General features: G+C 43.5%; 1 protein-coding gene across 1 annotated transcript in view; it reads right to left on the bottom strand.

The window, feature by feature from the left end:
- The window catches only part of TPD52 (tumor protein D52), an 81,764-nt gene that overhangs the window by 27,029 nt on the left and 40,126 nt on the right, over nt 1–14,609 (bottom strand). Inside the window, exon 6 of the mRNA XM_048507402.1 lies at nt 5,665–5,846. Within this exon, the coding sequence (XP_048363359.1) occupies nt 5,665–5,846 (182 nt within the window). The remainder of the gene's footprint in view (nt 1–5,664; nt 5,847–14,609) is intronic.

Here is a 14,609-nt window from a genome sequence, read left to right as displayed (position 1 = left end):
GTCACGCTTGTGTCCTTAATCTCACCGATGAATAAAAAAACCTTTATAAAAGAAATCATGGGCCATAATATTAAAATAAGCAAGCAAGTACCCTATCTATCTGAAATACTAGGTTTTTTCTACATATGCCCTCAAGAAAGAGACAGCCATCATAAATTTGCATTTAAATTACAATAATAAAAAATGTAGTAATTAAACATAACAGTAATTTAAAAGGAATTGTATTTATTGTAATTTGAATGCAAATTTAGAGGGGGCATCACCTTACATGCGCTTCCTTTTGAAGGAAAATGATACTTAGGCATTCTTAATTTTATTGAATTGCAGACATGTTCTACTGTTCTACTGTTGCAATAATAATTTTACAGAAGCGTCCAGATAGTGTGTTTCTATCTGAGTGAGAGAAGTCATATAACACATATAAAATTTTGAAGAATTTGACAGTTACAGGAAACAAGAACTATCTGCAAGGTTCCACAGTTTTCTTCCATAATAATTACACTTTCAGTTACACAGCAGACAAATGTAAGATCTACCAAAATCAACAAAAGATTATACAGTAACTATAGTTGGTTTATTATACTCCAAAGAGGATGAGGAAGTGGGCAATAAAAGTTTCCAGCAAAGAAAGTTAGTCTAGGCAACATTCACATAATTTACCAGCAAGATATCCATATGGTATATGGAAATCATGTCATAAAGATGAACTGCAGTTGGGTAGAAGAAGCTGTTGTATCCCCAAGAAGAATTTTTCCTCTAATTAAGCCCCTACTCCAAGTCTGCTATATAACACCAATATAAAAAGACATTTCACCTGCATCATGTATTCAACAACATAGCTTCAGGACTAAATGAACAGTTTTCTGCTCACCTAGACTCAAGCTGACAACTGCATTGTGATGCTAGACTGCCAAGGTTCAGGACTAGGTAGAACAAGTGGCTGTTCATTTCCAGAACTCCACAAGGCCATACTATAGAGATATGGGTACAATTTTCTAATTCTTTCTTCCCCACCCCCACAGTTCCTTGCATGCCTGCAACATGTAAAGAGGTATTCCAAAACCGTTTACAAATTTGTCCCACCAGTTTGGGACATACAGTCTTTGTGGAGCACTGAACCACAAAAAGCAGCACCTCAATTTGTGGCCGAAAATAACTCCTGCCGAACACAAAGTGGGTGGTAAACAAAAGTACACTGTAAGGAAACTAAACAAATAATATGATGTCCATACCCGATAAAGAGTTATAATTTACAAAGTACACACTGCTATAAATAAAGCTAGGGGTTATTTGCTGGAAAAGACATAGATTCAGCCTTCAAATCACACAGCTACTATATGTACGTATGCTATTAAAAAAGAACCAGAGAGAAAGCTTTCTACTGTTTGACACTAGACACTCTGGCACCACACGTATTGTTTGGGGTAAGAGCTTTGGTGAACTGAGCTGTATAAAAGAAACTTCAAAAATCCTACCTCCTTCAATTTAACCTTCTTTAAAAATAAATAGCAATTTCCCCTTTTTGCATTTCTATGGTTTTAGCACATAGTAATAAGACAAGAACAGCAGCTTAGACAAATATTTTTTTCTGGGATTTCAGTAGTTTGTGGCAAGAAAAACCAATTAAGACATGATACCTTCCAACTGTAAATAACTAAGATGAACAAAGGAAATCATTCTAAAAATCACTGAAATAGGAAAATGTATGAAAATCACTCTTTTGAAAAACAGGTAAAAATGCTTAAAAGTTTGTGATCCTTTGTAAACATTCATTTGAAAGGAAAGAATCTAGTATACAAATCTGGAAAAGCCCTTGTTGAATAGGTGACTTGCCACATTGGAAAGGCCAGTACTCTACAACTCAACTAGCCACAAACAAGAACAGAAGGTTTTACTGAACCGGGCTAGGAGTAGGAACTAACAACATTTCTTTTTTATGTTCCAAAACTTTCCTCAGGTAGAATCACAGCCCATGGCACCCCCTACTTTTTGCTAGAGAAAGACAGTGGCTTCCAGTTCAGAGAATAGTGCACACAGAGCAGGAAATGATTATTGCAATGTTCAGTGTCAGAAGGGACGATAGGCACTCACTTTTGGAAGAGCTCACACGTAGTAAGATTGCCAGAAAGTATAGGTAATTATCAGAGGCCTCACGGGAAGAGTGGGCCAGAGTGTGCCCAGTGCACACTCTGTGTTTTCCGCTCCCCCTCCCCCCCAAACACTTACCTTACTTCAGCCTGGAAAAGTGGCCTGGTGGGAACTACACTTCCCATGAGACATTGGGACTTACAAGGTCTCCTGGGAAATGTAGTTCCTGCCAGGCCATTTTCAGCCTGAAGGGAATAGGCCGCTTCTCCAGCCTACACTGTTTTAAAAAGGTAAATGTGGGGGAGTGGGGTGCCGCGGGGGGGACGGGGGTGATTTTCTGTGGGCTCCCCCCAGGCATGCGCCCAGTGCAACATGCATCCCCCGGCCCACTGGTAGCTTCGCCTCTGATAATTACCCATAGCCATTACAGAATTTTTTTTAAAAAAACCTAAGCATGAGGGATGTTTTCAATGTAAGAGAGCGTCGTGAAGTAAAAACACTTGTTTAAGAAGGCTCCAAATCTCATTTTTAAATTGCTTTTTAACTTTTGTAAGCCACTTAGAGACACTAGTATAAGGAGGGGTCCAAATATAAATTGACAAAACAAACCTTGCTTACTTATTGTAAAGGTTCCTTCTACTCTGAGGAGGGGAGGACATCTTTAAATGTGGGCTATTTCCACTGGTTGCTCAGGGAGGCAGGACTAAGCTTCTGCTTTTTATCTCATATTAGGCTGTTGCTAAGCCAGTAGAAACTTTCCAACCTATAGAGGTTAACTGGAACATAACTTAACTCTTGTAACTTAAAACTCAACTATATAACTATTTGAAACTACATAGATCTCTCAGTTCATAGGAGAGGACTGTTTGGATATTGTATCAGGGGAGAACTTGTCTGTGATTTCATTAACATGTAGCATCCACTTTCACTTCTCTCCTGCTGTTTTCTCTGATGCAGCATTTATCCTTTAGTACTTGTTCCTGTTTATTTATTTGCCTTCACTGTATGCAAAAGCCCAGGTGAGCAAGATGTCCTGCCTTCCTCAGAGCAGAGGGAACCTTCACAGTAAGTAATCGAGGTTTGTTCTTGATCAGAGGGTGAGGGCATCTCCAAATGTGGGACATCCAAAAGTGGTGTCTTTCTGCATGGGTTGGGAGTTCTTATGCAAGTACAACATTCTGTAACACCCTTCTTCTGAATGCTGCACCTGCTGAGGAGGAGGGTATTCATTTTGTAATGTCTTACAAATGTGGAGATCGAAGACCATGTGGCGGCATGGCAAATTTCTTCTACTGACGCTTGCCTGTCTAGGACAGCATTGGTGGCCATGCTTCTTACTGAATGCCACTTAGTACCTGTAGATTGCTGGATTGGCATGCTTAAATTATGCATTATTATATTGTGTAGCTAACGGCTGTCTTGGACATCTTTTTGCCTCTATTAGGTGCTGTGATGGAGATGAACAGGGAGTCTGATTTCCTTATTGAAGATGTGTGTTTAATGTATATCCTTAGGGCCCTGTGTAGATCTAGGGTGTGCTGGGATTTTTCCTTAGGGTGTTCTGGTTTGGGATAGAGGGAGGGAAGGAGCGTTTCTCATTCCCTGTGGAATCTGGAGTTGACCTTCAGCATGAAGGTCTGGTCTAGTCTTAGGACTACTTTATCTTTGTGAAAAACACACAGCCCCTGTCTGGCCAAAAGGGCTCCCAGCTCTGATACCCTCCTGGCTGAAGTGACCACTGCCAGAAAGAGTACCATCATCCGTAGCCACTTCAGAGGGACTTGTCTTAAGGGCTCAGATGGAGCTTTTGTTAGAGCTGACAGGACCACGCGTAGGCTCGAGGATGGGAACCTGTGAACTGTGGGAGGCATAATCTGCACTACGCCTTTTAGGAAGGCCAGGACATGAGAATGTTTGGACATGAGTGTTCCAGTTCTGAAAGGATTTTGACAGCGGGAAAATAAAATGTAGGAATGAAGCAGAAAGACACAGTCCAATCCTAGGATGATTTGGAAAGAACATAAAAAACACTGCTAGCAGTCTGAAGGCTGTGATTATAACATTTTAAAAACAGGAGAAGTATTTCGAAGTGTTTGTTGGAACGTTCACTTAACATATTTTACAACACTGGAGAATTCCATCCTGCGGTGACGAGCAAGTCGTAACGCAACCTTTTTGTTGTAATTAACAATCTTGGTTCACAGACATCTATGTTTAAAATGGGAACCTCTCTTTTTCAATAATTAACTTCAAGTCCAAAGGAGCATCGAAGTCATCAGTTATCATGTAGGAACTAGATTTTTTTAAAAACATAAAAATTTCATAGGCAAGTGGTGAAGGCTTTCAGGCTTTCCTTCTCACATTTACTCAGCTCCTCTTATGAACCCACCCAGCAATCTACTTCTACTTCAGATTCTTCCTCCTCTACACTGTTGGCAGCAGCAACGGCTTCAGTGAATGGACGGATCAGGAGCCAGACAATGTTCTCAGTTTCCTGCTTTTTCTCATCCATAGGCAAGGCTGCAGACAAAGCCCAGCCTATTCTGGCAGACACAGTCTTACCCCAAATCTGCATTAACAATGACTTTAGACCACAGATTACTATCTCCTTTCCTGCTTTTGAAGCAATGGAAAAGTTCCTCCCTTATCCTAAAACCAATTATTTGGCCGACTGAATGAAGCACCAGAAACACACAGAGTCTTTCGTACCTACTTGCCAGGAGGGAGTGAGAAAGTGATGTGTAATCCCACTGTCACCTCCCTCCAAACTGTTTCCTGATGTTCTCTGGCATATTCTGAATAGCAGACACTGCTGCTGAAACGGCTCTGTTCAGACACTCTACCCAGTAGATGAGTCACGGTTGCATTACCAGCTCATCTGAAACTGGAATCCCAAAACCACATTTGTCAAGATTTTTTTTAAAGTCACTCCATTTCATTTCTACTCACCAACCTCAAGCTTTGTCTTCTCAGCCTATCTCACACACCAGCTTCCCAAGAACAGTAAAATTCATTTACACAGTTCTGTGAATCTTCTCCACCACCACCCAAATTTCATCTCCATAATTTCTTCCAAGAACTGTTCTTCTGGGTATCTCACCTACTCTGTTGTCATGCTTCTGAGGCTTCTATCTCAGAGCTCAATACCTTCTGTCAACTTTTTCTGGAAAATGTGGGACCCCTTCAGGTGGCAGTGAGAAGACACCTTAGCACAGGGGCAGAAATGAGCCAACTAAGCACAGGAAACATTCTCAAGCATTGGTTCCTCATTTTGATTTCCTCTTTTCTTCTGGAGGGGAGAGGAGATATTAAACATCCAACGCACCTCACTGAAGGGTTAACAGGCCCATGTTGTGCTTTTTTAATGCCTCTCACATGGAACTTAAAACGTTTTAAGCTCACTTTCTTTCTAAAGGCAGAGAAATTTTGAACTACCAGTTAAAGTTCCACCCACAAATGAAACACCTATTTGGTGATCAGACATCAATTATTCAAAATTAAGGGTTACCAAATGACTTCTGAAAACGCATGAATATTCAGCACATCTTGGATTTCTACTATGAAGGTGTTACTTACTTGCCATCTACTTCTGGTCGGCTACACACACAGTGAAATTTACCACCAAAATCTATATACAGGTCATCTTCTAAGACGTGGAAAATTTCTCCAATAACAATTTTGTCTTTGGCAGGTCCCATCTGAATCAGAGGAGAGCGCCTCAACATGGATGCAAAGGATTCCTCTTTCTTAGAAGGTTCCTAAACAGAAACCAAAATTAGGGATTGGGGGTGGGGGGAGAGAAGGGGGAGGGGGAAGTGTTGAACATGTCACTTGAAGTTGCAGAAGACCAAACATTTCTTCACATTTAAATAAAACAACACTAATGGCACTTCCACACAAACAGAATAATGCATTTTCAATCCACTTTCACAATTGTTTGCAAGTGTATTTTGCTATTTCACACAGTAAAATCCAGCTGCAAAGTGCATTGAAAGTGAATTGAAAGTTAATTATTCTGAATGCGTGAAAGTGTCCAAAGAAATGTATTTACTTCTAATTTTTTAAAGCTTTGGCCGTTTCCGCACGGGCAGAAAATGACGCCCTGGAGACGGTAAAAACGCGGTCTCCAGGCCGCCATTCGCACGGGGGGCGCAGCTGCCCTTGCGCCGCCCGGCTGGCCCGCAGCCGGTGTATTCCCAGAACGCTGGGAAGCGTTCTTTTCGGGAATACGCCGTCGTGAAGCCGCTGCCGAGCGAACGGCAGCGGCTTCACACCGCCTCCCGCACTTACCTTGTCCCTGGTCCTCCGGCGCGTCGCCGAGGCCTGGGGATTACGAACGGCGGCGCGGGGCCAGGGCAGTACATTTTCGGCGTGAACAAGGTATACGAAATGCGACGGTATCGCGGCGCCCGGCGTCCCGCCTCTTCAGGACCGTCGATGTGGACGGTCCCAGCGTCTTCCAGTCGGTAGCGAAATCGCGCCCAGCGTTTCATACCGTCTTGAACGCTTGTCGCTGATTCTGGCTGTCTGGACACTAATTCAGAGATCCTTGGAGTCAGCAGCAAGCAAGGTTCCTCCAATTAACAACAGTGGGAGGAGAGATGTGGGACTGTCATCTGAGTCTCTCAGTCTGCTGTTGTTTCTTACTCCTGTGATTATTAGTTCAGGTACCTGAGGCCAGCCAACAACAGGAATAAAACAGGCATAATCTGGATCATCTAGATGATTGGGGGGTGGGTGGACAAAAATGCCTCCTGGCAATCTCTTAGCCTTCTGCCTGCAAGAGAAACAATCACTGTTGCACTTGCCATTTTTGCCTTGGATTGGGAAAACTGCAGCTATTGTTCAACAGCTACTTCCAAGAGATGGCAGAACAGCAGCTAAATAAGCAGCATCCAGGTTATCTGAAGGGTTGGAAGAGGAAAAGTCTGCTTTAATAATGTTGCCACCCTTCAACCTCTTATAGCCAGCCACGCTCACATTTTTAATGTGCACTGAAGGCAGTGTAATAAGAACAGAGTTTCAGACTTTGGTGACCAGGGTCAGAACAGCAGGACAGAAGTGTTTTTGACAGGGCGTACTTCATTTGAAGTGTTCAGTTTAAATTTAAAAGTTATCTTGCCCTAGATACCAAGATGGTAAAAGTGACCAGGAATGTCCTTGGTATCAAATATTGGTCATCTTCCCTTGAAAAGTTTGATCTAGCTAAACTAGACAGAGTGCCTTATCAACACAACTCCTGAATCAGCTTAACAATTATGGATTAAAATCAGTTAAACATGAACAGTATGAATACATAGTACTGGGACCAGTGATATTCAACTAATTCATAATTAAACTGGACCTGGGGGCTAAGAAGTATAGTGGCCAGGTGAAGTCAAATTATTCAGGGTGGTGAAAATCAAAGTGGATTGTGAAAAGCTCCAACAGAATCTCTACAAATTGGTTGAGTGACCAACACTGCAGCAAATGAAGTTTAATTTAGCTAAAGTGCAAAATGGAAAATGCTGGAAAAATGGAAAATACTGGCATCCTAATTTTAAATATATGTTGATGGAATCTGAATGAATGGTGACTGAAAAAGAAAGTTTGTTAATAATGCACTACTGGAGTACAACATGCAACCTCTTGCAAATATCTAGAGCAGGGGTAGGGAACCTGCGGCTCTCCAGATGTTCAGGAACTACCAGCATGGCCAATTGGCCATGCTGGTAGGGGCTGATGGGAATTGTAGTTCCTGAACATCTGGAGAGCCGCAGGTTCCCTACCCCTGATCTAGAGATACTAGGGAAAGGAGTGTGCAGTTACATGGATATGAGTGTGTCATTCTTGGTGTCAGAAAAGTCAGTAGAACACATAAGAAAAGCCAGTTAGGAAGAGAAGGGAAGGGTCAAGTCTCTAATGTTAGGATACCAAAGATGCTGAACAAATCCTAGAACAGGCTTCAAAACCAAAAGAAACTATAGTAGAGTTGTTCAATATTTGTTTTCAGAAGAACATAAAGCAAAGGGCTTTCTGTGTACACGAAAGAAGCAAACAGACAGAATTCTGACACCAGCAAATTTATATAATAGTGCAATATTTATAGAATGAAAATACACGAAGAGGCCACGGCAAGCAATAAACCCAGAGAAAACAAATATTAACACCAACTTGCTTTATACTAGCAAACATAGTCTCACCCAAACAAAGGAATGAATAAGTGGGTAAATTGACTAAAAGAATTCCAATAAATAATCATGTTAGCACATAGCAGCACCAACTGAAATTAGTTTGCCGTGTTGGATCCTTATTGGCTTACCTGGAAAAACCCTTTCTAGTGACATCAGATAAGTGGTGGTCTAAGGTAATAGGTGTGAGCATTTGTCTCTCTGTGTGTACACATGGATTTAGAGTAAACAGTGTTAAGAAGGTGAGAACTGAAGATAATGAAAACACAAATAGAACCTGAATGCTGGAGGGCAAATACAACCTGAGCATTTGTTGAAGCACTACATCTCACGTACCAAACAATTGCTGAAGCCCCAGGCATGATTACACTACAATCCAGTGGAACACATGAGAGCCACTCCTGTTAGTATTATTTCAGAAATAATAGTTCAACGTCATAGAAGTGTTAATTGGAAACACAGAACAGGAGCTACAAAGGTAACAAAGAATTTTAGGTTATAACTTCTTGAAGCCAAACTAATAAATCATAACACTCTTAAGGCACCGTAAAACCATTTTACGCTAATTATTTCTAAAGGTTGTGATAGCCATTAGTAGCTCACACAATCCTTCAGCTTACCTAATACATGTGGATTGTTATTGTCTTTTCTGATCTCTGTGATGGCTTCGGCTTAAATATATGAACTCACTAGTCCTTTCTGCACAACCTAAATGAGACGTTTTGGGGATACTTAAAAAAGGCATCCTGGGAAGCCACTCTGAGCAGCTTTCTTCCCAGGATGTTCTCAGGATGCTTTATTTTAAATCAAGATGTCTTTTTTGGAGAATGCTTCAAAGAGCACCTTTTCCCCCTACGCCACCTGCAAGACATCTCCTGCCTGGCTGTCCAGAAGGCAGACCTCAGGAGGAGTCTTATTTTTCCTGCTTGACCATTTTGCTCTCTGGTCAGTTTCACCCTCAGCTTGTAGCCAACATTTTGTGTGCAGCTGACAGGATTCTCCCTACCACCATTTGCTGAAAGTTGCCCCAGGACGTTTGCTCTGCAGTTTCCGATCTTGGGCGTCTTTTCAGTCCAAAAAGTATATAGTTATACTCAGTTGGTCCAGCCGATTCTGGCAATCTATGGTTTTCCAATTTATTTATTTTTTTATTTTCGAGGAGCTATCTTTGAAGATACGCAGACACATCTAAGAGAATCTGAGCCACACGGAGGACTCCAAATCAATAGGAGTCCTCCAAGTGGCTAAGATTCTTTTATGGGTGTCTGTATATCTTCAAAGATAGCTCTTCCAAAAAATAAAAACAATATATTGCCAGAATATATGTACTTTTTGGGCTGAAAAGGTGCCCAAGATTGGAGCGTGCAAACATCATGGGGCAACCTTCAGCAAATGGCAGCAGGCAGAATCTCTTCGGCCGCACACAAAATGTAGGCCCAAGCTGAAGGAAGTGAAACTGACCAGAGAGCAAAACGATCAAATGTGATCAGCTTCTTTTCCCCTCTGACACCTTTGCAGTCTGGAAAGCACACCAGAAGCTGCCTCTTTTAAAGATTTTCCAGACATCTTATTTTGGATGTCTGGAGTGAAAAGAGGCAGTCACTTCTTTTTAAGATGTCCCACAGATGTCTTCTTTGTGCTATGTGGAACAGACCACTTGCACCAAAAAGTCCCATGATGGACAATATGGTCAACTCTCTTGCTTGTCTACTCACTGCTTCCTTTTCATGTTTCTCATTATTCTTTGTTCCACCATGACATAAATTGCATCCATTGCTATCACCCTTTGAAATGCTCTGCCTCATGGCAGCAATAGGCTGCTACAGCCCGAACTGGTTGATCTAATTCAATTTCCATCCTTTGTTACAGCAAAACCCACTTTTTTTCTACAGAGAACTGCCTGTTTCTTAGGCAATGTGTTATATGCTATCCAAAAGCTGAAAGAATTGCTTCAGGATTACTAGTGCCCAGGATTACATTATCCTTAACCACATTACCTGAGCAACAGCTATTGCTGCTATAGATGCAGAAACAAACAGTTCATGGTTTGATTCATTCTCTACCATCAAAACAATTCCCATCCTTGATTGATTGAGTAGAGTCAAAGGTTAATGACATAGTAATACTACCATAGGATTTCTACCTCCCATGGTTGCAACTGAACAGTTCTTTGGGATGTTCAGGGGTCTCTTATATCATGCCTTTAGAGAACACAAATCAGAAGGCTTAGTGAAATCATGTGTTACAGAAACTATGTAATAGTTTCTATGCAAGCTGTCCATCCCCTATAAGTCCTGAATCTCTCAGCTCCAGAATTTAGTGAAATCTGTCCCTTTACTCCCTATACCACCACACACACACCTTTTTCTTTCGCCAAGCTCTTAAGTAAGAAGTGATGAACCTTAAGCTTTTTTCCTTACAAGTAAAAGTTTTAACTAATACATTGATTATTTATTGGCTGGGAAGCACTGGGTCTCACTTTAAACCTGGAACAGACAAATAAAACAAACCTAAATGCCTTCTTTGGAAGTAAAGGGCTGTACCTAAGCAGGCAGGCCAGGCACATTCAGTCATCAAGCACCACCGTGTTTTAATGGTTAACACACTGCTTCAAATTGGCCAAGGAGACTTTTAATCTCCATGAGCTGTTTAAAGTAATGTCCCTCACAGGTGGTTCCCAGTGACAGCCACAGCAGCATTCACTCATTACAGCCTCAGCCACTGTGACAGTTTCTACACTGGTGATAGTGTGTGCCAGAAGCATTCTAAGAAGGCAATGTTTCCTTGGAATTCATTACTCCAACTTTCATGATGGGATCTACAAGTTGTATATATCGGACTACCAGGGAGGATCGATTCTTCCACACCCTAAGATAAACAATACACACAAATATTCTTTACATTTGGGAGACCTCAGTCCAATGTACATGTAACCTTCTCTCTCATTCCCAAAGGCATTTAACTGGCCAATGTATAATCCCATGCAGTTACTCCAGTATAAACCCACTGATGTCAACATCTGATAGTGAAATAACTCTGCATTGGATTGCACTGTTGATGTCCTTGGCACTCCTTTCTTCAATGAACAGAAAGAACTGACCCACAAGCCACCCTAGGTATACAACTTGGAGCTCCACCATGAAGAACTGATAAGGCTGAATACTTTGGGGCACTCAGGTTCAAATATCCACTTAGCTCATTTAGCGAACTTGGGTTAATCAGCTTGTCACCTATGACAGAGTCATCATGTATAGAAAGTGCAAGAGGGGAGAAACATAACATTGCCACAGGTAACTGACAGATTCAACTGCAATCTATTTTGGATTACACAGCTCTTGTCCAGGGAAATAATGGATGCTAAAATATAACCAAATATGAATTGGGTTTTTTTTAAGCATTAAATCGAGCAGTAATTTTAACACCCCCAGATCAATCAGCATATCAATAGGTGACATTAGCTTGAAAAACACTTAATGCTCTCTAAAGATATCAGTTTTGTAATCTTGAGATCCAATGTGGTAACCCACACAGTTCTTGGACAGCTACGTTATTTTTTTCTTTTCTTTTTTCTGCTCTATATTTCCTTTTTTGTCTGTCAATTATAATGAGAAAACTAATAATGAGAAAACTAATTTTGTCCGTCAATTATAATGAGAAAACTAATTAAAATATTATTATAAAAAACACTTAGTGCATAAGTTCAGCATGTAAAGCACATGTAAAGTCCAAACTCCAGAGACCCAAAATGGACTTGGTCCAGAATTCCATGGTAGAATGAGATCGGGGCCTCGGCCAGTGTGCACACACTTAACATCCCGATTGTTCCAAAATTCCACGCAGGCCGTGGAGGGGCGGTGTCGGACCTGGGGAAGAGCAGTAGGGAAAGGCTGCAGCCAAGGGAGCCTCTTGTACCCACCCAAACCAACAGCAGGAGCCTGAAGCTTGCAGCCTGCAGTGAGGGATGAAGGAGGAGGCAACTGGTAAGCACTAAGCAGGCAGGCCAGGCGTGGGGGGGGGGGAGTGGGCAGGCAGGCTTCCCCACTCCAGGCCTTCTCTGGCTCCATTTTGGGCCCGGCTACCCCTCCCCCGGGTCCCAGCAGCTGCCCTTTGGGGCTTCTCTGGCAGCAAACCTGCTCTAGGGACTGCAGAGAGAATCACACGGGACACTCAGTGTATTTATGAGCAGGGGTTCCTTGGCATTCGAAGAGAAGCTCCAACTGAGCCTCTGGGGCTGCAACTTGAGCATCAGCTGCCTCCAGTTTCCCTTTCATTCAGCAGCTTTTTGTTTTTAACCCCGCATTTGCAAAAGGCCAGCCTGGCTGAGCGATTTCTGCCCAGGGAACCATATTTGCATGCAAACTTTCCTTTGTAAGTAATTCTCACCCCTCCCCAAAGCTGCAGACCCTAAAGGAGAAGGAAAAAAAGTCTTCTCTCCTTGCAAGAGAGCTGACCCACTGCAAACACACGCCCCCAGCCCTGTAATCCATGCAAAAAAGTGGGCCATGAGTTACAGCACTCCAAGCCAAAAGAAGGGCGAGCCTTCCTCTTTCCCTCCACCCAAACTTGCAAGCTCCCCGCCTCCAAGTCCGGTGGCATCTCTTTGCAGGCAGAAATTGGTGTGTGTTTTTTTTGCCTGGTGCTTTGCATGAGTTTTTTGCAAGAGCCGACCTGCTTTGGGTAAGGCGGCCGAGTGGAAGGGGCGGATGGGAGGTCCAGATTCAGCTTTGCGCCAGGGGAGTCCTGCTTTGACTTCTGTGCATATCTGCAGGGTAGGCTGCCATATGGGATGAACAGAAGCTGCTGCTCTACGTAGGGCAGAGGGGGTTTGCATGCCCAGTGCTGCTGGCAGCACCAGTCAGGCTGCTGCTGCTGTCCCCTCTCTGCCCAACGGAGCAGGCGGTTGCCTTCTCTGTGGGGCAGAGAGGGTTTGAATGCCCAGTGCAACCAGCTCACGCAGCACAAAAGCCGGCAGCACTGGAAAGGCCGCCGCCGCCACCCCCTCTCTGCCCAATGGAGCAGGCAGCTGCCTTCTCCATGGGGAAGAGAGGGTTTGCAAGCCTGGCTCGCACAGCGCAAGAGCAGCAGCAGGCAAGCCACCGCTGCTGTCCCCTCTCTGCCCAATGGAACAGGCGGCTCAGCTGCCTTCTCTGTGGGACAGAGGGGGTTTGCATGCCCGGTGTTCCCAGCTAGCACGACACAAGAGCAGCAGGCAGGCAATTCCCCTCTCTGCCCAATGGAGCAGGCAGCTGCCTTCTCCATGGGGCAGAGAGGGTTTGCAAGCCTGGTGTTGCTAGGTTGCGCGGCATGAGAGCGGCAGCACCAGACAGGCCACCACCGCTGTCCCCTCTGCCCAACAGAGCAGGGCAATAAATGTTTATCCTGTCCCCCCCCCCCCAAGTGTGCTTTGAGTTTTGGCCCCCTGTATAATTGAGTTTGACACCCCTGATGTAAAGTATTATTAGTCACCATACTAATAATAGAAGCCCACTCTCGCATGTGCAGGACTGAACACAGTAAATAATAAAAACAGACGAGGGCAGGGAGAAAGAGAGGAGTTTTAACAGGCGGGGAACCTCCACAGCGTCCGGTAGCGACGACGCCGTGTTTGCAGCCCGCCTCCCCGAAACAGACCCAAGTCAAAGAAAACGGGGGAAGGGTGAGAAAGGATGCACGCCTTAATCTAACCGCACCTCGCTTCCGCCGCCTCCTGCAACAGCCTGATGCCCGGAGATGAGTCTTGCTCCTGGAGCATGGCAGAAAAGTCGTGCCTTCGCCACAAAGGCGCCCCGGTGCAAATGTCGTGCTGCCGCTATAGTAACCGTGGCCGCTGCCATAGCAAAAAACTACTCCCGGCCAACTTCAATACCCAAACTCCTCCTATGTCGGAAATAGTTAGGGGGCCGGTATCTCTATGATGCACAGAGAAAGGCATTGGAGTCACACTGTAGAAGAGCCCGACTCTGCACGATGCGCCGTATTTTTGGTTCCGCTGCTTGGGCTTTGTCGAGCGCCACTTTCCCCGCGGACGTCACTGTCAAGGGAGGGGTGAAGGGGGGAGGCAAAATAATACGAATCTTCACCTGAGCCTTATTAAAGCATCGAAGTGGGGAGGGGTGCTTGTACCTTGAGCGAGGACCGCAGGCAAAAAAAAAATGCTGCCTCGTTAGATAGAATACAATAAAATATGTTTTTCCTTAAATATATATTTTCCTTAAAATATGTTTTTCCTTAAATAATTGTTTGGATTTTTAAAATTTGCCGGCTGATTTGTAATTCTACAACTGGTATAAGTGCCCTAACAGTTTGTATCATAGTGGATTTTGTTTCACCAGAAGTATATTGATTGTTCCA

Source organism: Sphaerodactylus townsendi, linkage group LG09 (genome assembly GCF_021028975.2).
Source record: "Sphaerodactylus townsendi isolate TG3544 linkage group LG09, MPM_Stown_v2.3, whole genome shotgun sequence".
In the NCBI taxonomy this organism is placed as follows: domain Eukaryota; kingdom Metazoa; phylum Chordata; class Lepidosauria; order Squamata; family Sphaerodactylidae; genus Sphaerodactylus; species Sphaerodactylus townsendi.
This window is presented reverse-complemented; position numbering and strand designations above follow the sequence as displayed.